Raw genomic sequence first — 23,154 nt, forward strand, 5'->3', positions numbered from 1 at the left:
GTTTCTATTTGATAAAGGAAAAATACTTAAATGATTTCTATATTTCCAAAGATCTGTTGTATCTTTCTGGCTTGTTTTCAAAAACTTTTGTAAAAACTTTTGCAAAGGCAAGAAGATTACGTCTCAAGTTGATATCCCGAATGGAAATTACAAATTATAGATAAAACTTGTATAACAAACACTGGACAACACAAGGTTCCTCAAAAATTGAACAGATTAAATTCATAATTTCAGCCCGACCCATGTAATGGAGACAGCGCTGGCCAGGCACCAACCGATGGTTGGGAACAGTAGGAAGAAAACTTAAAACCCTGTATCTAGCAGGTATTGAGATCTGGCTAAATTCTCAGTAAGGATCCTCCTTGCAGAAGACAAAAGAAAATAATCTTATTTTAACCAACAAAATAACTGTTCTTTTTTGCTATTCCATTTCTGTTTAAAAATTCTTACCAGCCACTTAAGTTTCAGGGAAAACAAAGTACTGAAAAGAAAGACTGTCCAAATTAGGGGACAGACAATTAGCCCAAGCCAGAAAATCTGAGCCTCTGCTTCAATAGAGGTAGCTCTATTCTTTGCAGTAGTCTGTAAGTAAACAGAAAGACAACATACTGTTTATTGGAATTCAATTATTAAAACAAATAACATAAAAATTAAAAGAGCGTGAGAAATGGGGGATGTGAGGAAGGTGGAAATGGATTAACAAGATGTGGATAATGGAATGGGAGGGGAAATGGCGAGAGTACCTGTTATTGATGTGATATCTAGCCACAGCTTGAATGTAATGTACTGCAGTTGTACAGGGTCTTGGTGAGACCACACCTGGAGTATTGCGTGCAGTTTTGGTCTCCAAATCTGAGGAAGGACATTATTGCCATAGAGGGAGTGCAGAGAAGGTTCACCAGACTGATTCCTGGGATGTTAGGACTGCCTTATGAAGAAAGACTGGATAGACTTGGTTTATACTCTCTAGAATTTAGGAGATTGAGAGGGGATCTTATAGAAACTTATAGAACTTTTTTCACACAGAGAGTGGTGAATCTCTGGAACTCTCTGCCACAGAGGGTAGTTGAGGCCAGTGCATTGGCTATATTTAAGAGGGAGTTAGATGTGGCCCTTGTGGCTAAGGGGATCAGAGGGTATGGAGAGAAGGCAGGTACGGGATACTGAGTTGGATGATCAGCCATGATCATATTAAATGGCGGTGCAGGCCCAAAGGGCCGAATGGCTTACTCCTGCACCTAATTTCTAATTCTCAGTTTTTTTGTTGAAAATCTGATTGAAAATATCGAGCTATTAGTGATATTATGGAAATGTTTCAAATCATGCTGATTTAAACCTGGATTGTGTTATTTTAGTGAGAATCCTTGAGATGATTTTTCAAGAGTGTTGAGAGCTATTGCACTCCAGTGAACACTTAGTGCTTAAGCCATATAATTTGTAAATCAAGATAGCTTACAGGGAATGGAAGGACTGCGTTGATTGATGGAACTCTATTTTTAGTAGTAGTCTGTGAGGAAATAAGAACATTGTTTGTTCTGGTTTAACTTTTTATGAAAGACAGGCACAGTAGCGCAGCGGTACAGTAGCTGCCTTATAGCACCAGAGACCAGGGTTCGATCCTGACTACAGGAGCTGTCTGTACAGAGTTTGTACATTCTTCCTGTGACCACATGGGTTTTCTCCGGGTGCTACGGTTTCCTCCACATTCCAAAGACGTGTTTCTAGGTTACTTGGCTTCTGTAAAATGCCCTATCGTGTATGATGCAAAACCGGGATAACGTAAACTTGTGTACGGGTGATCGTTGGTCAGCGCAGATCCGAGGGGTCAAAAGGGTTGTTTCCGTGCAGCATCTCAAACCAAACTAATCTAGCTTTAGAAAAGATTGCTTATTATGGAGACTCTAGATTGGAACTTTATTTTCTATTTCATCGAGTTTTATTGCATAAAGTGCACCATTATAAAAAGTAAAACCTGGGTTGCTCCTGATGGAAAACACAACATATTTCACCAGCTTTTTCATTTGGTTGATAATTTTAATGCTGAGGGGGCAGCAGCCGAGTTCCCAAGGCAACAAGGATATTTCAATCCAAAGCATTGCTCACATTCTACCCAGTCAGATGCAGATAGTCCCAAAAGTGCATACCCAGATAGATATCAGATGACTCTAGCTGAACATGAAGGAAGTAAACATGGCAGAGGTACTTTGTCGGCAGCTTGTACTGTTTTAACTAATAATCCAGTATTAGCCACAGCTTTATCAACAATCACCTAAACCTTGGATTTGCACAAGTGGTGATATTTTATAATTAGGGACATCTCCATCGCAAATTAAAAAAATAATCAGCAGGAGTCTAATCTGCCCTTAAATGGTTTAAGGTGCAATTATTGGTGATGCATGAAAAAACAAATCTTGACATTTAATTGCAAATATGAAACATTGAAAATTGGGTTAACGAAAGAAAACAAAATATGACTGGCAAAAACACAAGACAATGAACACCCACAGCAATATATACAGTATTTTCAACTATAAACAATTTAGGCAAATAATTATATAATTGAATGGCTTTTATATGTTGGAAAAAGTCTACCTTTCTAGCTTCAAAAAGCCAATGGCTTTTTCCATCTTCATCAATCTGATTCCACCAACGCAAGCCAACCAAAAGCCTTCCCGTTACATTCTGCAATCAATATGTTTCAAATGCACATTAGTTTCATCAATATTTTCTTTTGACCTGTAACCGTAGTTTAGGAAAGCAGGTTGAAGGAACTACACACTGGATTAGCTAGCAAAGGAATTAGCCTGTTCATATAGTCAGATATTGAGATGGCTAGAAATGTTTGTTTTGCATCCATTAGGCCTATGACACAAAATGCTGGAGTAATTCACTGGGACAGGCAGCATCTCCAGATAGAAGGAATGGGTGACGTTTCAGGTTGAGACTCTTCTTCAGAATATGTCTATGCTCTATACTGGGTATTCGATCCTCCACATAAACAGCATGAATTTGCCAATTTACGTAATAATCCCCATACCCTCCCCTTTCTTTCCCTTGCCGCCAAACACATTTCTCCCATCAACTCCCACCCCAATCACCGTCGTAAACCCATCTTACATTCGTAACTCCCCCATTTCCATTTATCACCCCCCCCCCCTTATTCCTTCCCCCATATCTCTCCCTCCGGCTTTACATTTCACTCCTCATCTTCTTATCTGACACCCTTTTTGCGAGTGTGAAGTGATGTTCAAATAACGTTTGTTTAGCTGGTTTAATCAAAATTACCTCTCCACACTTGGAATTACCTTGCACGTTTAGGAGCTTAATTTTCTGGGTCATTAAGGACAGCTGTTTTCTGCACTATAATTATCAACCAAATTAAAAGTATAGACTGATATTTGTAATGTACTATTAATAAATTCCCCATCCCTTCCCAGCTCCCCCACAGCCTACTGTCTCCGCCTCTTCCTTTCTTTTTTCTGCCCCCCCCCCCCCCGACATCATTCTGAAGAAGGGTCTCGACCTGCAATGTTGCCTATTCCTTCGCTCCATAGATGCTGCCTCACCCGCCGAGTTTCTCCAGATTTTTTTGTCTACCTTTGATTTTTCCAGCATCTGCAGTTCTTTCTTAAATATTAATAAATTGGAAGTGGTCTTTCTATGCTCTATGTCTTTCAGCAAGAAAAACTGTAAAAGCAATCTGTTCACTCTGAAAGCAAAGTCCAAAGAGCTGGAGAAACAGAACCAGCCATTTCTGAATCCAGCAGAAACCCACGCGGTAACAGGGAGAACGAGCAAACTCCCCACAGACAGCACCGAGGTCACGATTGAACCCAGGTCTCTGGCGCTGTGAGGAGCAGCTCTATTAGTTGAAAGATGATGGGAAAAAATGGGGGAAGAGAAGTAAAAGATTGGGATAGGATAGTGATGAAGGGAGAGGGTGAGCAAAATGGATTGTGACAGGTGACAATTCTAAAAACAAGTTAAATGACAAAGGTAGACTAAAATGCTGGAGAAACTCAGCGGGTGAGGCAGCTCTATGAAGCAAAGGAAATAGGCAACGTTTCGGGCCGAAACCCTTCCTCAGACTGATGTGAGGGTGGCGGGGTGGGAAGAAGAAAGGAAGAGGAGGAGCCATAGGGCTAGAGGTAGAGCTGAGAAGGGGAGGAGACAGTAAGTACTACCTGAAATTGGAGAAGTCAATGTTCATCCCGCTAGGGTACAAACTGCCCAAGCGAAATATGAGGTGCTGCTCCTCCAATTTCCGGTGGTCCTCACTCTGACCATGGAGGAGGCCCAGGACAGAAAGGTCGGATTAGGAATGGAAGGGGGAGTTGAAGTGCTGAGCCACTGGGAGATCAGGTTGGTTATTGCGAACCTAAAGTGCTGAGCCACCGGGAGATCAGGTTGGTTATTGCGAACACCCCCTTTAACTGAGGAAGAACAATGTTGGGCAGCCTTCTCTACTATTTTTCATGAAATGTTGATGTGCACTAAACAGCAGCTGCATTTCACAACAGCAAGCAGACTGGCATATTTGAGGGTGCGATGCATGTCTTTGCTTATTTTGCTCATCAAAACAGCAGCAAGAAACTAATAATATATTTTTGTTAAGTTCAAGAAAGATAATGCTGGAACTATCATCAAGTAGGTGGTAACAGGACACGGTGTTTTGAGACAGTCACAAAATAAAAATAATTCCCTTTCCTTTCCAAAAAAAAAAGAATTTTCTTGCGTTGGCAATATGAGAATACAATGAATTTAAATATTTTAAAGAGTAAAATATCTTTAACTCTCCTTTAACAAATCATCGGAACATATGGAATTACATTTTACGATAATAAAATATGTATTTATTGGTCAGCTATTGGAAGGACAAAATCTTATTATTTCTATCCCCTGATGAAATAGGTAAATTGTCCTTGGGTGCAAATAGTCAACATTTATCACTGATTATTACAATTTGTTGATTGGCCTGTAGGTGGTAAACTTGTTATATCAGAAACCTAACTTATCAAAAAAAAAAAATGCTGACCTTTCTATCCTGGGCTCCCTGCATTGCCAGAGTGAGGCCACAGGCAAAATGGAGGAACAGCACCTCGTATTCCGCTTGAGTAGCTTACAACCAAATGATATGAACACTGAATTTTCTAATATTAGGTAAAACCCTCCCTTCTTTTTCAACCCTCCTTTCTCTCCTGTGCCCCACCCTGGTGCACACCCATTTATCCCATTATTCCACCCCTTTCTCCTCCTCCTTCCCCCCACCAGTCCCCTTCCACTTTTCTCCCTCCCTCTTGCTTTACAGTCCATTCCTCCTCTCCTTATCTGACACCACTTTGTCTCCTTTTCTTCTCCAGCATTTGTCCACCCATCGGTCAATCAAACCCACCTCACCTTCATCCACCCATCACTCACCAGGCATTGTCCAACCTTTTCCAGATTTCTTTCCCCTACTACAATCAGTCTGAAGAAAAGTCCGGACCCAAAACGTCACCTATCCACATCCTCATCCTCAAAATGCTGTTTGACCCACTGAGTTAATCCAGCACTTTGTGTTATGTTTATATGCCAACATTTGCAATAAGCGAGTTCGGTATTTCGAAAAACTCAAGGAATCATGGGATTTGTCAAAGGTCATTCGCGATAAAGAAATAGCGAACAAAGCGCTGGCTGTATAAACTGTGCATAAATTCTTATTTTTATTAATAATTTATGTGTAAAAATATATTTAATCTGAGGAATGGGGGTGCCAGGTAGCGGGAGAGTGGGGTGTAACAGTGAGAGAGAGGGGTCAGATGCGAGTGGGAGACGGGGAGAGACTGGACCGGCGGAGAGACATTCTCAGCAGCTGCGCACACACAGACCCGCGCCTCATCCGCAGCCAGGATCGAACCCGGGTCCGTGGCGCCGCAAACGCTGCCGAACCGCCACTGGACCGGGGAAGGCCGGAAAAGTCCAGGGCGACTGGACAACAACCTGGAGCAGTGGCGGCTCCAGGCCTACAGCCAGCTCGGAGAAGAAGCGCCAACACCAACTCAACTCCGCCTGCCCCGCTGGGCCAACTGACAACCCCGGACCAACGGGAGAACGGCCCGGAGCAGCAGTGGCCCCAGGCCCACAGCCATCGCGGAGAAGAACCGGCAACTCCAGCCCATCCCCGCTCCAACTGCCGAGGAACCCGCTCCCCGATGGGCCGGGGAACGCCAACCGCACCTCCGTCCCACCCAGTGGCTGCCGGCCAAAACCTCCCCCCCCCGGCGCCGGCGAAAGTCAAGCACCAGCCATCAATGGGGACACATACAAAACGCTGCAGCAACTCAGCGGGACAAGCAGCATCCCGGGAAAATGGTTGATGTTTCGGGTCGAGACCATTCTCCAGAGATGTTGCCTGACCGCCGAGCCACCGCAGCACCTCGTGTGCATCCCCGCCAATGACCGGCGCTCAGCCTCCGCCGGCACCGAGGGGGCCAACCGACAGCCACCGGACAAGGCGAGAGACGCTGCCGACGTTCCCCGGCTACCACTCCCAGGGAGGGAACGGTACACCGGCCGCCCCCAGACAGGGACGGGACGGGACACCCAGGAGGGGACAGGGACGGCTCAGCAGTAACTCAACGCGCCCCCACGGACGAAACGCAGGCCTGACAACCCGCAGCCCCGCAGCTGCCGAGAATGTTTATAGCGAGTGACCTATGACTTGGGCATGCGCAGTCGGAATACTGAACTCGCTTATTCCTTGTGTCTCTTGTTCATCAAATATTATCATCCCACAAAGGAACGGAATGCAACCTGGTGACCACCCAAGTGGCAGCAAACGATCAGCATTGCTGCAAGCACAAGCATGACATTTGTCTGTAAACGGGAACTAAGATTTTCCTGAGTATTTACTCTGTTTTGAATGTAGTTTCTGGATGAATAAAAGCAGAATTCCTCATTCTCCCTATGTTCCTATAAACTCCTCCCAGTTTATAGCATTCATCCATATACAAGGGACAATTTACAATGGCAATTAACCCATCAACTATCCTTACAGGCACAAGAGTAGAGCTCATATAATCCAATGCTGGACTTGTAACAAATAATTTAATATAGTGGGCAAACATTTCTGCCCGTAGCTCCACATACAGAATAATTGTTTGTCTACCCATGCTGAAGGATCTAACTTTAAATCTTGCTCTTTGTTTATCAGTTTTACAACCATCCATGACATTGAATTGAGAAATAATTAGACAATGATTTCCTTACAAAGGAAAGCAAATTATCCCATTAGAAATTATACAAAACATATAAACTGAAACCTGATATCATCAGGTATAAATGTCTTACCTTTACTGACCAGAAATCGCAGGACAAGAGGATGAGTATTGTCACAAAGCAGGCAACAAAGCTTCTGCTAAACCAGTCACAGAAGAGGTAAGCAATGATGGCACTTACACGAAAAAAGAGATGAAAAAATGTAGCCAGTGGATGCCTGAAAAAGAATTAAACACATTAAAATTAATAGTAAGGATTTAAAGCATGAGAAAAATATTCCAATACTTGGTTGTTGATCATGATAATTTAGTTTATCAGGAAGGCTTATTTAGGTCTCAATTATACACACAGGATATCAATCTAATTAAGAGAGGATATGGACGTTAGTGTTGTGAGACCAGAGCAGGAAATGAACTTTCAGTGGTACTTTCCCAACTGAACAATGCGTATAAACACAACATCTACTGAATTAAACACAGATCAAACACAAAGATCAAAAAGCCGTTGCTGAGAGAAAAAGCACGGCTGAAATAATCACTGTGGAAAGAAAAAGCACGTTATCACCATTTCTGTTATTTAATTGCAGATTAACAAAACACGTAGCCAACACAAGACACACAAGGAACCGCAGACGCTGGTTTACAAAATAGGATACAAAGTGCTGAAGTAACTCAGGACAGGCAGCATCTCTGGAGAAGATGGGTAGGTGATGTATCGGGTCGGAACTGTAGAAGGGCCCTGATCCGAAAAGTCATCTATCCATGTTCTTCAGACATGCCCTACCTGTTGAATTACTCCTGCACTTCGTATCTTTTTAAAACCAAATCTCTATTTTCTTTATTTTATAATTAATAACTAACCATCTACATAGTGTCAACATGAACATATTAATTAATTATTTATATTACTAAAAGTCTGATCTTGACCACTTCCTGTTGTTCTGTAAATTGATTTTAGAAAAAACGCTGCCACTTACGGCTGTGATTTTTGGCCATCTTACTCCGAGTCCCCTTCCGCTACGCAGGACAAGAGGATTTTTCCCATCAATGAAAAATAAGTTATTAGTGTTTAAAAAATGTTGAGATTCTCTCTCCTGAAGGCCAAGCCCCTTCCGGAGGGACGATAAAACCCGGAAGTGTGGAGGTGCCTCAGTTCTCTGCAAGATGGGGGAGCGAGAGGTCGCAATTCTCTGTGAATAACACTGAACACATGTCTACTAAACTGTGAGTGGTTTTACTGACCTGTCAGTGCCCTTAATGTGGTTTGAAAATGTAGTTTGAAAATGCAAAAGTGTGTTTTGGTTTGAAAGTGCTAAAGCAAGCTGTGTTGCCTTTGGTTTTAAAAGTGCTAAAGCAAGCTGCGTTGCCTTTGGTTTTGAAAGTGCTAAAGCAAGCTGCGTTGCCTTTGGATTTGAATGCTAAAGCAAGCTGCGTAAAGTGCTAAAGCAACCTGCGTTGCCTTTGGTTTTGAAAGTGCTAAAGCAAGCTGCATTGCCTTTGGTTTTGAAAGTGCTAAAGCAACCTGCATTGCCTTTGGTTTTGAAAGTGCTAATGCAAGCTGCGTTGTTTTTGGTTTTGAATGCTAAAGCAAGCTGCGTTGCCTTTGGTTTTAAAAGTACTAAAGCAAGCTGCGTTGCCTTTGGTTTTAAAAGTACTAAAGCAAGCTGCGTTGCCTTTGGTTTTGAAAGTGCTAAAGCGAGTTGCCTTGCCTAATTAATGCTGCCTTGCCTAATTAGAGCTGCATTGCCTTCTATATAATTAAAAGTGTAATCTTGACCACTTCCTGTTTGCGTTTTATATTGATTTTAGAGAAAACGCTACCACGTACGGCTGTGATTTTTGGCCATCTTACTCAGAGTCCCCCTCCGCTCATCAGGTACCAAGGATTTTTCCCATCGATGAAAAATAAAAGAGTTCTTAGTGTTTAAAAAATGTTGAGATTCTCTCTCTTGTCAATCACGCCATGAAGGCCATGCCCCTTCTGGTGGGTGGGGGAGAGGGACTATAAAACCCGGAAGTGTGGGCGTGGCTCAGTCTCTGCAAGATGGGGGAGGGAGAGGTCACGACTCGCTGTCTTTAGTGGCCTTGCACCCTGCTTGAAATGGTATGAAACTGCACTTGAATTTGGTGCCCTTGCACTCTGCTTGAAATGCAATTTCAAGGAATAGCCGTGAGTCAACTGCGAGCCCACCAGCCTTGAATGAGTGAGCTGCCAGCTCAACAGGCTTGAGTGACTGAGCCGCCAGCCCAAGAATCCATTCGGCCCACAATATCCATACTAGCCCTCTGGAAACCAGTCCCTTCAGCGCACACCCATACTAGCGCTCCAGAGAGCCCCCCCAATTGGAATTGGTGGAGGGGTGGAATATTGTGTTGGGGGACCAGCCCTCCTGTATGATGCTGGGACACAACGGGTCCCACTTAGTCTAGTTATATTATATATTTTTGAAATGTAGCATACCATAGCTTATGAAGACACAAGGAACTACAGATGCTGGTTAACAAAAAAAGACACTAAATGCTAGTTATTCAGTGGATCAGGCAGAATCTCTGGAGAACATGGATAGATAGTAGTTTGGGTTGGATCACTTCTTCAGCATATGTTCACATTGCTTTTGGATCACTTGGCTGATCCCATTATTTATTTTGTTACATAATCCAAGTTACTGAAGTGCTTTGTCGCCATTATGAATTTGTCAAAGAGTTCAGAACATTTGACATCCAAAGTTTTTGCCATTAGAGAATACATTTCAACATTTTCACCTGGTAGTTTTAATGCAAACTTTGCTCATAGCTCTGCAAATAAATGTTTGCTCGACAACATTAAAATGATTAAATGATTCTAAATTCAGTGATATTGCATTTCTAGGTTAACTTTCATACAAAATAAGTTCATAGTAACTTAAATAAGTTAAACTTTAAAACTTTAAGCATACTACAATCAAAATAATTGAATGCAAATTAGACATGCAAAGTCAAAAAGACACGGGGCTCAAAAGGCTTTATGCAAACCATTTTATTTAACTGACAATTGCACTGCAAGTCAAAGTTATTTTGAAGCAGGTTAATTATTATGAGTGAAAAGAAGGAGATGATCACCTTGTTGGAACTGTACTATAGGCCCCCAAATGGTCAACTAAAATTGGAGGAAATATGTAGGGAGATGGCGGAGAGTTACAAGAATAATAGTGTTGCCACAGTCGGAGATATTAACTTTAGTACTATGTACTGGGACTCCCAGAGTGTTATGTGCTTAAATGCGGTGGAATTTGTAGAGTGTATTCAGGAAAGTTTCCTCAGTCAATATATAGAGGACCCTTCAAGGGAGAGGGCATAGCTTGACCTACTCTTAAGCCAGTGATTAAGGTGTGAATGAAGAGGCACTTTAGGACCGGTGACCATGTTTCTATTTGGTTTAAAATAGCTATGGAAAATGACAGAATTGGGTCAAGGCAAATTTTGATGGTATTAGATAGGGGCTTACATACATTGATTGGAATAAGTTGTATGCGGGCAGAGGAATGTATGGCAAGTGGGAGGCTATTAAGTGTGCATTTGCAACAGTTCCAAGGCCAGCAGGAATAGGGAACCCTGAACAATAAGAGATATTGAGTCTGTCAGAAAATAGGAAGCATGGATCAGGTACAAGCACCTGGGATCAAGTAAATTCCTGCTTCACTATAGGGGATGCAGCAGTATACTTAAGAAGGATATCAGGAAGGCAAAAAGGGGGACATGGGACAGAGATGATTGCGAATCCAGTTATTTTGTAAGTATATTAAAAGAATGACTAGTGAGAGATTAGGGTTCCTCAAGACAAAAGTGGATATATATGTTTTGAGCCGCAGAGTTATGTGGAAAGAGGTAACAGCATCAAGTTCCTGACAATCCCGGAACCTAGCATGATGCAATTACAAAGAAAACTCACCAATACCTCTACTTCCTCAGCAATTTGAGGAGATTTGGCATATCCAAATATTCAGAGTTTCTATAGGTGTCCATTGGAGAGCATACTGTCGTGGTCGCATCTCCACCCGGTTCAGTAATTTGAATGCTCATGTCAAGCAGGTTATTCATGTAAACTCAATGACATTCTCAGAGGACAGATGAGAGGCTAAACTAATTTTCATAAAATGACAATGAAGTGACATGTTTCACCATGATTTAACAGGAGTGGATGGCTAATTTTTTTTGCGTGCCACATTTGCACAAATTTTCCTCGTCACAGTGGCAGTATTACTTGATTATGGTGGAAACATCAGGGGAGCTATTACTAATTGCTTATCTGCAATCTCTGCTTGATTGTATACTTTGGCATAGTACACAGCTGTGAGCAATTAAACCATATTCACCTTGTTTTTGATATGTAATGTGGAAGTGTTTTTGTATGGATTGCAATCATTGCAATTTTACACATTTAAAATTGTGCTTATACATATATGATTTTACTGAATTGTATACACAGAATTTCACTCTATCTAGGTCCATGTGACAATAAAGTACCATTCACCATTGATTAAATATTTAGAAAAAAGGATTCTAATCTGATCTGGGAACAACTATTCACCTCAACTATGCTCCCTCTGGTCCTTGCTGCTCTAGTCTTTTCACATCAAGAATAAGAATTTCCAAGGTAACCTTTGGACTCCGAATAATGTTTTAATCCAGCTTCCTCATGCTTCCATTCATATAAATTGATTTCATTGCAGGAAGCCTATACATTTCAGATTTGTACATTACAACATTTGCGATCAATTTAGCCAGTTGAAGAGGAATAAGACACAAATGCTTGACAGCATGCATCACTAGATTCAAGAATAACTTCTTCCCCACTATTATTGATTCTTGAACCTATGTCTCATTAGCCAAGCTTGTATTCCCGATCTCCTAATTAACCTCAATGCAGCCCTTGCACATTTTTTACCTGCACTTTCTCTGTAGCTGGTACAGCTGCTGCCTCACAGCTCCAAAGATCGGGGTTTCGATCCTGACCTTGGGTGCTCTCTGTAGAGTTTGCTTATTCTTCCTGTGACTGCGTGGGTTTCCTCCATGTCCTTCAGTTTCCTCCCACATCCCAAAGACGTGCAGGTTCATTGTTTAAATGCCCTCTGCACATTGCCCCTAGTGTGTAGGAATTGGATGAGAAAGTGGGACAACGTGAAACTAGTATGAACAGATGATTGATCGTCGACGTGGACTTGGACCAAGGGTCCTGTTACCATGCTGTATCTCTAAACTAAGTTATATTCTGCACCGTTTCCTTTTATTTTTGCACAACCTGTTGCACTCATGTACAGTTAGATATGTGTATGGTATAATTTGCCGGAATAGTAGGCAAAATGTTTTTTACAGCACATTGGTGCACCTGTCAATAAATCCCCTAAGAAACAAAAATAGAAAAAAAAAATCAGCATCTGCAGACTCGAGAAAAATAATCAACCGTTTCACCATTTATTGACAGCAAAATACACACCATTATAAACTCCTGTTCACATTTTCAAATCATCTCATGCTAAAATGGTGTCATAAATTTGTTCTTCCAGTCATTTATTTCATTGTTCATAGTTATTCAATGTCTCTGAATATCAAAGACCTTCAATAATTCGACAAACTATTTGGCGAAATATTGTTTCCAATCATCTATTTATCCAACCAACCACCTCTTGCACTACCATGGACATCAGTTTTCAGATGATGCAAATGATAGGGTTTAATTAATTGAGGAATACTGTGATAACATTTCATAAGATATTGAAAACCACTCATACAATTGATAATTAATGTAATGTAATGTAATGCAAATGTAATTAATTGCAAGGGGATGCGATTAGCTAAGAGCAATAACGCCATGAACGCATTGCATTGTATATTAAGGCTCCTAAATGGGTTGGAAGTGCAAAGATTCATGCGTCACAAATTTGCAATCTGTTAAAAGTATTGATGCAGATTAGTAAATGTGTAAAAGCAAGCAAGCATGGAGTTTCATTTCCATAGAATTAGAACGTAAATGAGAAGTTGTCTTAAACTCACATATTTCAGTGGCCAGACCAACTGGACTTTGTAGTTATTGTCTTCGTTTTAACAACAGAAAGAAACATCAGAGAAAATGCAAAATGTTTACAAAGCTGACAAAAGAATAAATATTGCAGGATAAACTAAACAAACTTATTCATATGAAAGTTTGAGGTAGTTTAAACAAAGCTTTTAAAACTATGAACAGTTTTGACAAAGCAGGCAGGCCAACACTGGGGACCATGAATAAAATAGTTACTTGTATTAAAAATCCAACAAAGAAAGTTAGTAAAGGCTCTGTAAAAAAAGAGGAATTAGTTATTACAACAGCTGGTAGAGGAGAATCTAAGAACGAGCTTGTAAGTAGAAATGTATAAGCGGGAGGAAGCAACAGAAGTATGTTGTAATAGAGTATAATAATAGAGCATCGTGAGATGTTCAGCTGGAGCAGAAACACGTCAAATAGCCCGTTTCTATTTTTCTATTCAGCAAAGCATGGTGGGGGCAGGTGGGAGGGGGGAGTTAATAAAGTTCTGCTGAATAATCAATGATCAATATGTGTTGGTATGCAGAGGAACATACAGTATAAGAAATGCAGATGATAGTTTACAAAAAAAAATGCTGGAGTAACTCAGCAAGTCAGGCAACATCCATGGAAAACATGGATAGATGATGTTTTGGGGTCGAAGCCCTGTTTCGCACCGATTGTGGTGGAAGAGCAGGGGAGAAAACTGGATGAGGATAAGCAGGACAAAGCCTGGCAAATTATAGGTAGACTCAGGCGAGCGGAATGTTTGAAAGGCAGGTGGTTGGACAAATAGATGTGAGATAAGGTTTGTGAAGCCAGAGGACGAAACACAGTTGGAGGGGAAGGGGGAAAGTGAATGTATATCCTGATGGGGCACAGGGAAGGGGGTGGGGGCTGTAGGTTGGTTAACAAAAATGTGGAGAACTCACTGTTCATACCGTTGGGTTGTAAGCTACAGAAGCAGAATGTGAGGTGCTGTTCCTCCAGTTTGATGTGGTCTCACTCTGGCAACGAAAGAGGCCCAGGACAGGAAAGTCAGTTTGGGAATGGGAGTTAAAACGGTTAGCGATTGGGAGATCTAGTGAGCCTTGGTGGACCGTGTGCAAGTGGTCAGCAAAACGGCCATCAAGGCCATGCTTGGCTTATGTCACGGGTATTTTTAGAGCAACATTATAAACCAATAGCCAACTTGATTAAAGTGAACAGACTTTTATTCCAGTCTCGATTTTTCAATCAGCAGAAATCCCTGCCGACCTCAAAGTAAACTTTCTATAAATATTTTATAACAGTGCAGAAATCTGGTCCAGAAATGATCTACCCAGAAAATTAAGCTCCTAAACATGCAAGATAATTCCAAGTGAAGAGAGGTGATGCTGATTAAATCAGCTAAAAAAACATATATACTTTTGAACATCACTTCTCCCTTGCATGAAGTAAGAACCAGGCAAAGGAGATTTAAAGCAAGCAGCTTCACAGGATCTAATCTGCAAGGAGAATCTTGGTTACAATGGCTGGTTTCATTAAAATTGTGGTCAATGATTACATACGATAATAATGTCCGGCGATTGGAACGGACTTACCTTGCTGTGATAAAATGAATGCTTATGTCAAGCAGTTTACTAAGGTAAACTCAATGAGGGCATTAATTTATGCTTGCACAAATTTGCCTTCTCCCAGTCAAAGTGGCAGTGGGAACGTCACTTGATTGTGGTGGTAACATCAGGGAAGCCATTTCTATCTGTTAATCATCCGCAGAACTCCCTGCTAACCTCAAAAACCTTTAAATATTTAAGAAACTCCATGGCAAGAATCCCTGTCCCCACCCCCGACACACTAAGAAACATTGAGCAATTTCTATTTTTATTGCCTATTTCCAATGCCGACACCTGTAATGAACCTGTTCACTGGTACCCTGCCACAGAATTCTCAGGCAAAGTTTTTATAAAACTTTTAATTTATATTTAATCCAATACTATCTTATTAAAACCTGGTTATCCAGGCCAACAAAGATGATCCTGGACAAGTTTGACTAATACTTTCCCAAACAATTTTCCCCTCCAATCATAGCCCCACAACTGAAATGAAGTCACAGTTCTTGCTGAAATCACTTTAAGAAGAAAACTAGGCGAGTAATCTAGAGTGAAATAAAGTGACCCAGAAATCATTATTACTTTTCAAATCAGAAAAGGTCAATTTTTAAAAGTGTAATCAAAAGCAAACAAAAAACTCTAGCTGCTAGACATATGAAATTACCACAGGTGCCGGAATACCTAGCATTAATGGAGAAAAAACCCAGCTATTCTGAGGATCATCAAACTGAAATGTTAACTGTTTCTCCACAGATGCTGACAGGCCTGCTGGGTATTTTCAACAAATTATTCAAAAGCATAATGCTGGAAAGAATGAACTTTCATTGAATTTCTCGGTCATTATATTTTGATGAGTTAATCCTGCATTACAATCCACAAAAGGTTGTTTTTTAAAAAAATACTGCAAAAGTTGTTACTTTCACAACGTAATGCCCTATAACAATGGCCGAATCATCTTCTTGGCAAATTAACATTTAATAGTCCCAATAACAACAGCATTTCCAAATTTAATGCAACAAGAAAACAGTATTCATCCGTCTATGTCTCCAACAATGTCAAATTGGGCAGGTATCATATCCTCCATTTTCTTCCTACATTGGAGGAAAAAGTAATACTGGACTGCTTTACATGCTCACTTGAAAATGCCACTTGAAAAACAGTGAGGATGTCATAGGAATGTGTACCAAGCAAGAGTACAATGAGAGAAGACATGGCAGTGATAAAATATGCACAAGGAAGAAAATAAATATCCAGTGCATACCAAATAATCAAGGGGAAAACGTTTCAGTAGATTGTCAGAACATAAATTTAAATGATGAAATGAAGATCAATGTTATTACAAATGAGTAAATGAGCAAAAATGCGTGATGCGGCCAGTCAAAAATACTAAGTTCATGCGGGCAAATTTATGTATATCATATGACCACAAATTAAAGAAAGCATTTGATTTGAAACGATTGTTCTATGTTTAAATTCTACACCCATATTCAATATCATTTATTCTCACATTCATCCCTAAATGAATATTCCATTCCATAACCTGAAGCAAACCAATTTTATTAATCAAACACAAGTCTGCAGATTTTCATAACGGGGATTACATCACACACTTCTGTAATAAAGACAAAGTGCTTGAAATATATAACAGGTCATGTAATATCTGAGGAGAAAGTAAGAGAGAGTTAATATTTCAGGTCAATGACTATTTATCAGTTAATGCTGAGTATTTCCTGCAGCAGGGAGCAGAAATACTTTTATTTCAGATTACATGCATCCGTAGTTATTGTTTTTTTTCAATTGCAGGTCCTCTCCGGTTACAAGGTTCACAGTCTAAGAACTTTTCATAACCCAAACAGTTCGGAAATCAAAAATGTAGCTGCCTGGCAATGTATTTAAATAACAACAATGCAAGGCCAAACCAGGACAATTAGCTCAACTAATCAGACGTTGCCACAACCAGAGATCACATAAGGCAGGATTTCCCTGCCATCCTGAAGCAGCCGGCAAATATATCCCTTTTAACTGCATTGATTCCCTGCAGAGGTTCATTGGATTTGCTATTTATTTATGAATTCCCACAATGTATCGGTATCATTACCAAAGCCAGCAATTATTCCCCAGCCCTGATGGTAAGTATCTTGTTCAACCACTGTGGTCCTTCTGAAGATACACACACACACAATGCTGCTAGGTGGGAACTTCCAGGATTTCGGCTCAATGAAGGAACTCCACCTTATTTCCGTGTCAGGAAAGTGTGCAACTTGGGAGAGAATCTGCAGGTAGTATAAATATAGACACTGCTGGAAATGCTCAGCAGCACAGGCAGCCTGAAAGCAAAGGGAGTTAACATTTCTGGTCAATGAGCCTTGGTCAAAACAGGGAAGGAGAGAATGCCAACTTATCTTCTCTCCTGCTGAGTGTTACTAGCATTTTAGATTATCAGCATCTGCACTTTTGATCTTCAGCCTGCAGGTGGCATCACCTTCATCTTTCGTGGGTTTGGATGTTCTGTAGCGAATAGGCTAAGTGAGTGATTACAGTGCATAATGCAGACCAAACACACTGTGAGCCTAATGCACCAACAATGGACAGAATGAATATTTTGTCTCATGTTTAGCATTTTAATTGTGTGTTTTTTGTTCTGTATGATGTTCTAGAAGCTTATTGTTGTTGTCTAGATTGTTGTAGGAGTTGTACATTCATCCATCACAACTCAGACCTGTGAACAGCAGGTGGCAGAAAGACTGGAGCAGCAAATTGTTTGCCACAGGCTACCCAGTGCCTGACCTGCTGTTGTACAAACTTTATATTGGTGACTGATGCAGTTGGGTTCTGATCAATGGTGATTCCCAGCATGCCAGTGGTGAAGAACTCAGCAATGATAATGTCATTGAATATCAAGGGCACTCGTGTGTTGGAGATGGTAATTTATTGGCTGGCACTTTTGTATTAAGAATGGTGTTTTCCATTTATCAGCCCATGGATTACAAACGGTTGCATGCAGTCACAGACTGCTTCATTTGCTGAGGAGTTATGAACAGAGCTGAAGATGTGCAATGAATGCCGTTTTATGACTTAAGGATGGAAGGAAATAATTGATGAATCAACTTAATGTCTATGCATCCCTTTGGAACTGGATCTTCCACTTCTCCATCAATAGAACACAATCTATACCAATTGGCAAAAACACTTCCTCCTTGAAAACCATCAGCACAGGGTCACCTAAAAGATGTGTGCTCAGCTCCCCACTCACTCATTCTATACCAATGATTGTGTAGCTGGACACTGTTCCAACTCCATCTTTAAATTAATTGACGACACCACCGGTGTTGAACGAACTACAGATAATGATGAATCAGAATAAAGGAGGGAGATCGATCGACTGATTGAGTGAGTAGTGGCAGAAAAACCACCCTGCTCTCAGTAAGTCAGTAAAATCATGGAAAAGATTGTTAACTTTCAAAGAGGAAGACCAAAGATCCACAAACCTGTATTTATCAACAGGGTGGTGGTGAAGAGAATTAACACTCCGAGTTCCTGGGCGAGCATCTCTCTGAAGAGCTATCCTGGACCCAGTACGTTGAAGCAATCATAAAGAGAGCCCATCAATGCCTTTACTTCCTTAGAAGATTGGAGAGATTTGGTATGTTGATGAATGCTCTCTTGTTAAACATTTCTGGTTAAAGAGGAGATTAATGCAATAGCAAGGAGAGACATTAGCTTGGATGCTGTAGAATCGGTATGGGTAGAACTGCGAAATAGCCAAGGGCAGAAAACACGTGTTGGAGTTGTATACAGACCACCAAACAGCAGTCGGGAGGTTGGGGATAGCATCAAGCATGAAATTAGGGATGCGTGTAGTAAAGGTACAGCAGTTATCATGAGTGACTTTAATCTACATATAGATTGGGCCAAGTAGCAGCACTGAGGAGGAGGATTTCCTGGAATGTATACAGGGTGGGTTTTTTTAAACCAATATGTAAAGGAACCGACTAGAGGGCAGGCCAGGTATAATGAAGAAGGAATAGTTAGATATCTTGTTGTGTTGAGCCCTTTGGGCAACAGTGACCATAATATGGTGGAATTCTGCATTAGGATGGAGAGTGAACAGTTAATTCAGAGACTAGGGTGCTGAACTTGAAGAAAGGTGACTTTGAAGGTATGAGATGGGAATCGGATAGGACAGACTGGCAAATTATACTTAAAGGATTGACGGTGGAGATGCAATGGCAAAGATTTAAAGACCGCATGGATGAATTCCAAAAATTGTTCATCCCAGTCTGGGAAAAAAATAAAATGGGGAAGGCGGCACAACTGTGGCTAACGAGGGAAATCAAGGATAGTGTTAAATCCAACGAAGAGGCATATATATTGGCCAGAAGAAGCAAACCGGACTGGGAGAAATTTGGAACAACAGAAAGCTTGTGGGGAATATAAAAACTGACTGTAAAAGGTTCTTTAGATATGTAAAAAAGAAAAGATTAGTCAAGACAAATGTAGGTCCCTTACAATCAGATACAGGTGAATTGATAATGGAAAACAAGGAAATGGTAGAACAGTTAAATGATTACTTTGGTTCTGTCTTCACTAAGGAAGACACAAACAATCTCCCAGAAATGCTAGGGGACTGAGGATCTAGTGGGAGGGAGGAACTGAAGGAAATCCACATTAGTCAGGAAATGGTGTTAGGTAAACTGTTGGGACTGAACGCAGGTAAATCCCCAGGGCCTGATGGTCTGCATTCGAGAGTACTCAAGGAGGTGGCCCTAGAAATCAGGGATGCATTGGTGATCATTTTCCAATGGTCTCTCAACTTTGGATCAGTTCCTGTGGACAGAAGGGTGGCTAATGTAACTCCACTTTTTAAGAAAGGAGAGAGAGAGAAAATGGGGAATTGTAGACCAGTTAAGCGCCTGTCTTACTTAGGCGATTTTTTAGGCAACTGCTGGTGACTGTCATAGTCATAGCAGGTTGCCGAAAAACCAGCGACTGGACCCCCCTACCACAATGTCTACAAGCTACAACAACCTACCACCTAGTCGACGTCAAGCTACGGCAAGCTACCGACATCCGGTGACCCATTAGGACGTCCACCTACGACCAAACAGGCGACAACCAACGACAACCGAAGTCAACCTATGTCCACCCGCGAAAAGCTTCGACAAGCTGCGATCCTGTTGGCGACAACTGAAGACAATTTAGTCGCCAGCACCTGTCGCCGATTGACGTAGGTTGTCACCAATGGAATTCACCAAAGTCAGCACCGGCGACAACCTACGTCACCTGGCGATAACTTACGACAGCACCTAGGTCAGGAGAAGTCAAGCTACGTTCATTGGCGTCAACCCAGTCACTGAATGTCGCCGAAAAGTTTTGAACGTTGACATGGATAGAGAACTGGTTGGCAGACAGGAAGCACAGAGTAGGAATTAACGTGCTCTTTTCAGAATGGCAGGCAGTGACTAGTGGGGTGCCGCAAGGCTCGGAGCTGGGACCCCAGTTATTTACAATATATATTAACGATTTAGACGAGGGAATTAAATGTGACATCTCCAAGTTTGCGGATGACACAAAGCTGGGTGGCAGTGTGAGCTGTGATGAGGATGCTATGAGGCTGCAGGGTGACTTGGATAGGTTGGGTGAGTGGGCAGATGCAGTATAATGTGGATGGATACATGTGAGGTTATCCATTTTGGTGGCAAGAACAAGAAGGCAGATTATCATATGAATGGTAGACCCAAAATGCTGGAGTAACTCAGCGGGATTATCTGAATGGTGTCAGATTAGGAAACTGGGAGGTGCAACAAGACCTGGGTGTGCTTGTACATCAGTCATTGAAAGTAAGCATGTAGGTGCAGCAGGCAGTGAAGAAAGCTAATGGAAAATTGGCCTTCATTGCTAGAGGATTTGTTTAGGAGCAAGGAGGTCCTACTGCAGTTGTGCAGGGTCCTGGTGAGACCGCACCTGGCGTATTGTGTGTAATTTTGGTCTCCTAATTTGAGGAAGGACATTGTTGCTATTGAGGGAGTGCAGCGTAGGTTCACAAAGTTAATTCCCAGGATGGCGGGACGTTCACATGTTGATATAATGGATCAGCTGGGCCTGTATACTTTGGAATTTAGAGGGTACTAGACCAAGTCTGTTTCCCCAACGGCGTTTGGGGGTGGGGGGGGGGGGGGGGGGGGGGGGGGGGGGGGGGTAAGAGGGGGGGGAGGGGAGAGGAGGAGAGGAGGAGGAAACGGGATAGATTTGGGAGGGAAAGGAGAGCGGGGTAGGGGGTGAGAGATGGGGGGAGAGATGTGGGGGAGGGGGGGGGATGGGGAAGATGGGGAGGAGGGGGAGAGGGGGGGGGGGGAGAGGGGAAAGAGTGGGGAGGGGGGAGGGAGAAGGGGAGGGAAAGGGGGAGAGAAGTGGAAGAGCGGGGAGGGAGGAGGAGGAGGGGTAGGGGGGAGTGATGGAAGAGGGACAGAGGGATAGGGGGAAGGGGGAGAAGAGGGGGAAGGGGGGGGTGGTAGAGAGGGAAGGGGGTGGGGTAGAGAGAGGGAAGGGGGTGGGGTAGAGAGGGAAGGGGTGGGGGAGAGAGGGATGGGAGAGGGAGAGGGGTGAGGAGAGGGAGAGGGGGAGGAGAGAAGGGGGAGAGAAGTGGAAGAGTGGAGAGAGAGGGAGGGCGGGGTAGCAGGAGTGGTGGGAGAGGGACGGCGGAGGGGTGGAAGAGGGACAGAGGGGTAGGGAAGGGGTGGGGGAGGGGAGAGAGGGGAAGAGAGAGAGGGGGGGGGTGGAAGAGAGGCGTGGGGTAAGGGGATAGAAGATGAAGAGTGGGGAGGGAGGGGCAGGGGGGAGTGGTGAAAGAGGGACAGAGGGGTAGGGGGAAGGGGGGTGGTGGTAGAGAGGGAGGGGGGGTGGGGGAGAGAGGGATGGGTGCGAGAGGGGAGAGGGGTGAGGAGAGGGAAACATAGAAGCATAGAAATTAAGTGCAGGAGTAGGCCATTCGGCCCTTTGAGCCTGCACCACCATTCAATATGATCATGGCTGATCATCCAACTCAGTATCCTGTACCTGCCTTCTCTCCATACCCCCTGATCCCTTTAGCCACAAGGGCCACATCTAACTCCCTCTTAAATATAGCCAATGAACTGGCCTCAACTACCTTCTGTGGCAGAGAATTCCAGAAATTCACCACTCTCTGTGTGAAAAATGTTTTCCTCATCTCAGTACTAAAGGATTTCCCCTTTATCCTTAAACTGTGACCCGCTTGTCCTGGACTTCCCCAACATCAGGAACAATCTTCCTGCATCAGACAAATGCAATTCAGGACTTTTCTCTTCACAAGCAAAGTCAGAATGACGGTTAGTGAAGAATTCGAATAATCGCTGAGCGTTCAGATGCTGCGTGCGCCTCCTGCACCAAAGGGGGGGGGGGAGCATGTGTCGTCACACACAAAGATCTTGTAGTGGAGAGCTCCGCTATAAGATCTTTGGTCACATACTAAGCACGCGCCTCCACAAACAGATGAACGTCTTCTTGAATGGAGAGCACGTGGCCGCCTCCACAAAGTCACACACACTGTGGACCCGCCCCCACAAAAATATTGTGTGAAGAAGGGGAGGAGCAGGGTGGAGACGGAGAGGGGGAGGGGGGGCGGGAGAAGAGGGTGGGGGAGAGAGGGTGAAGGGGGGCGGGAGGGGTTGGAGCGGGCGTGCATGAGTCGAGAGAAGAGAGAAGAGCAGAGAGAGAGGGGCTGGTACAACAACAAAAAAGCTGGATAAACTCAGCGGGTGCAGCAGCATCTATGGACCGAAGGAAAAGTGCAACATTTTTGGCTGAAACCCTTCCTTCGGGCTTCGGCCAAAAACGTTGAACATTCAACTCGCTCCATAGATGCGGCCGCACCCGCTGAGTTTATCCAGCTTTTTTATGTCTACCTTCGATTTTCCAGCATCTGTAGTCCCTTCTTAAAGACAGAGACTGTGCACGGTAAGGGAAGGAGGAGGGAGAGGGGGAAGAGTGTGGAGGGAGGGGGAGAGTGGGATGGGAGGGGGGGAGGGGTGGGGGGGGGAGAGAGGGGAAAAGTGTGTGGGGGGGGAGAGAAGTGGAAGAGTGGGGAGGGAGGGAGGGGGAGAGAGGTAGCAGGAGTGCTGGAAGAGGGACAGGGGGAGTGGTGGAAGAGGGACAGAGGGGTAGGGGAAGGGGTGGGGGAGAGAGGGGAAGGGAGGGGGGAGACAGGTGGAGGAGGGAGAGGGGTGGGGTAAGGGGAAAGGTGGGAGAGGGA

At 43.1% G+C, this 23,154-nt stretch overlaps 1 protein-coding gene across 3 annotated transcripts in view; it reads right to left on the reverse strand.

Annotated features, from left to right (window-relative positions):
- LOC129707025 (Golgi apparatus membrane protein TVP23 homolog A-like) overlaps nt 1–23,154 on the reverse strand; it is a 38,230-nt gene that overhangs the window by 8,979 nt on the left and 6,097 nt on the right. For 2 of the 3 annotated variants that reach the window (XR_008725132.1, XM_055651755.1), the window contains exons 2-5: nt 12,181–12,377; nt 7,330–7,474; nt 2,593–2,682; nt 451–582 (exon numbers count right to left, since the gene is read on the reverse strand). Coding sequence is in view for 2 of the 3 variants with exons in the window: in XM_055651755.1 (XP_055507730.1) it covers nt 451–582; nt 2,593–2,682; nt 7,330–7,474; nt 12,181–12,350 (537 nt within the window). In the remaining variant the exon portion in view is untranslated. The remainder of the gene's footprint in view (nt 1–450; nt 583–2,592; nt 2,683–7,329; nt 7,475–12,180; nt 12,378–23,154) is intronic. The other variant, XM_055651756.1, reaches the window with a different exon arrangement.

Source organism: Leucoraja erinacea, chromosome 20 (assembly GCF_028641065.1).
Source record: "Leucoraja erinacea ecotype New England chromosome 20, Leri_hhj_1, whole genome shotgun sequence".
NCBI lineage: Eukaryota > Metazoa > Chordata > Chondrichthyes > Rajiformes > Rajidae > Leucoraja > Leucoraja erinaceus.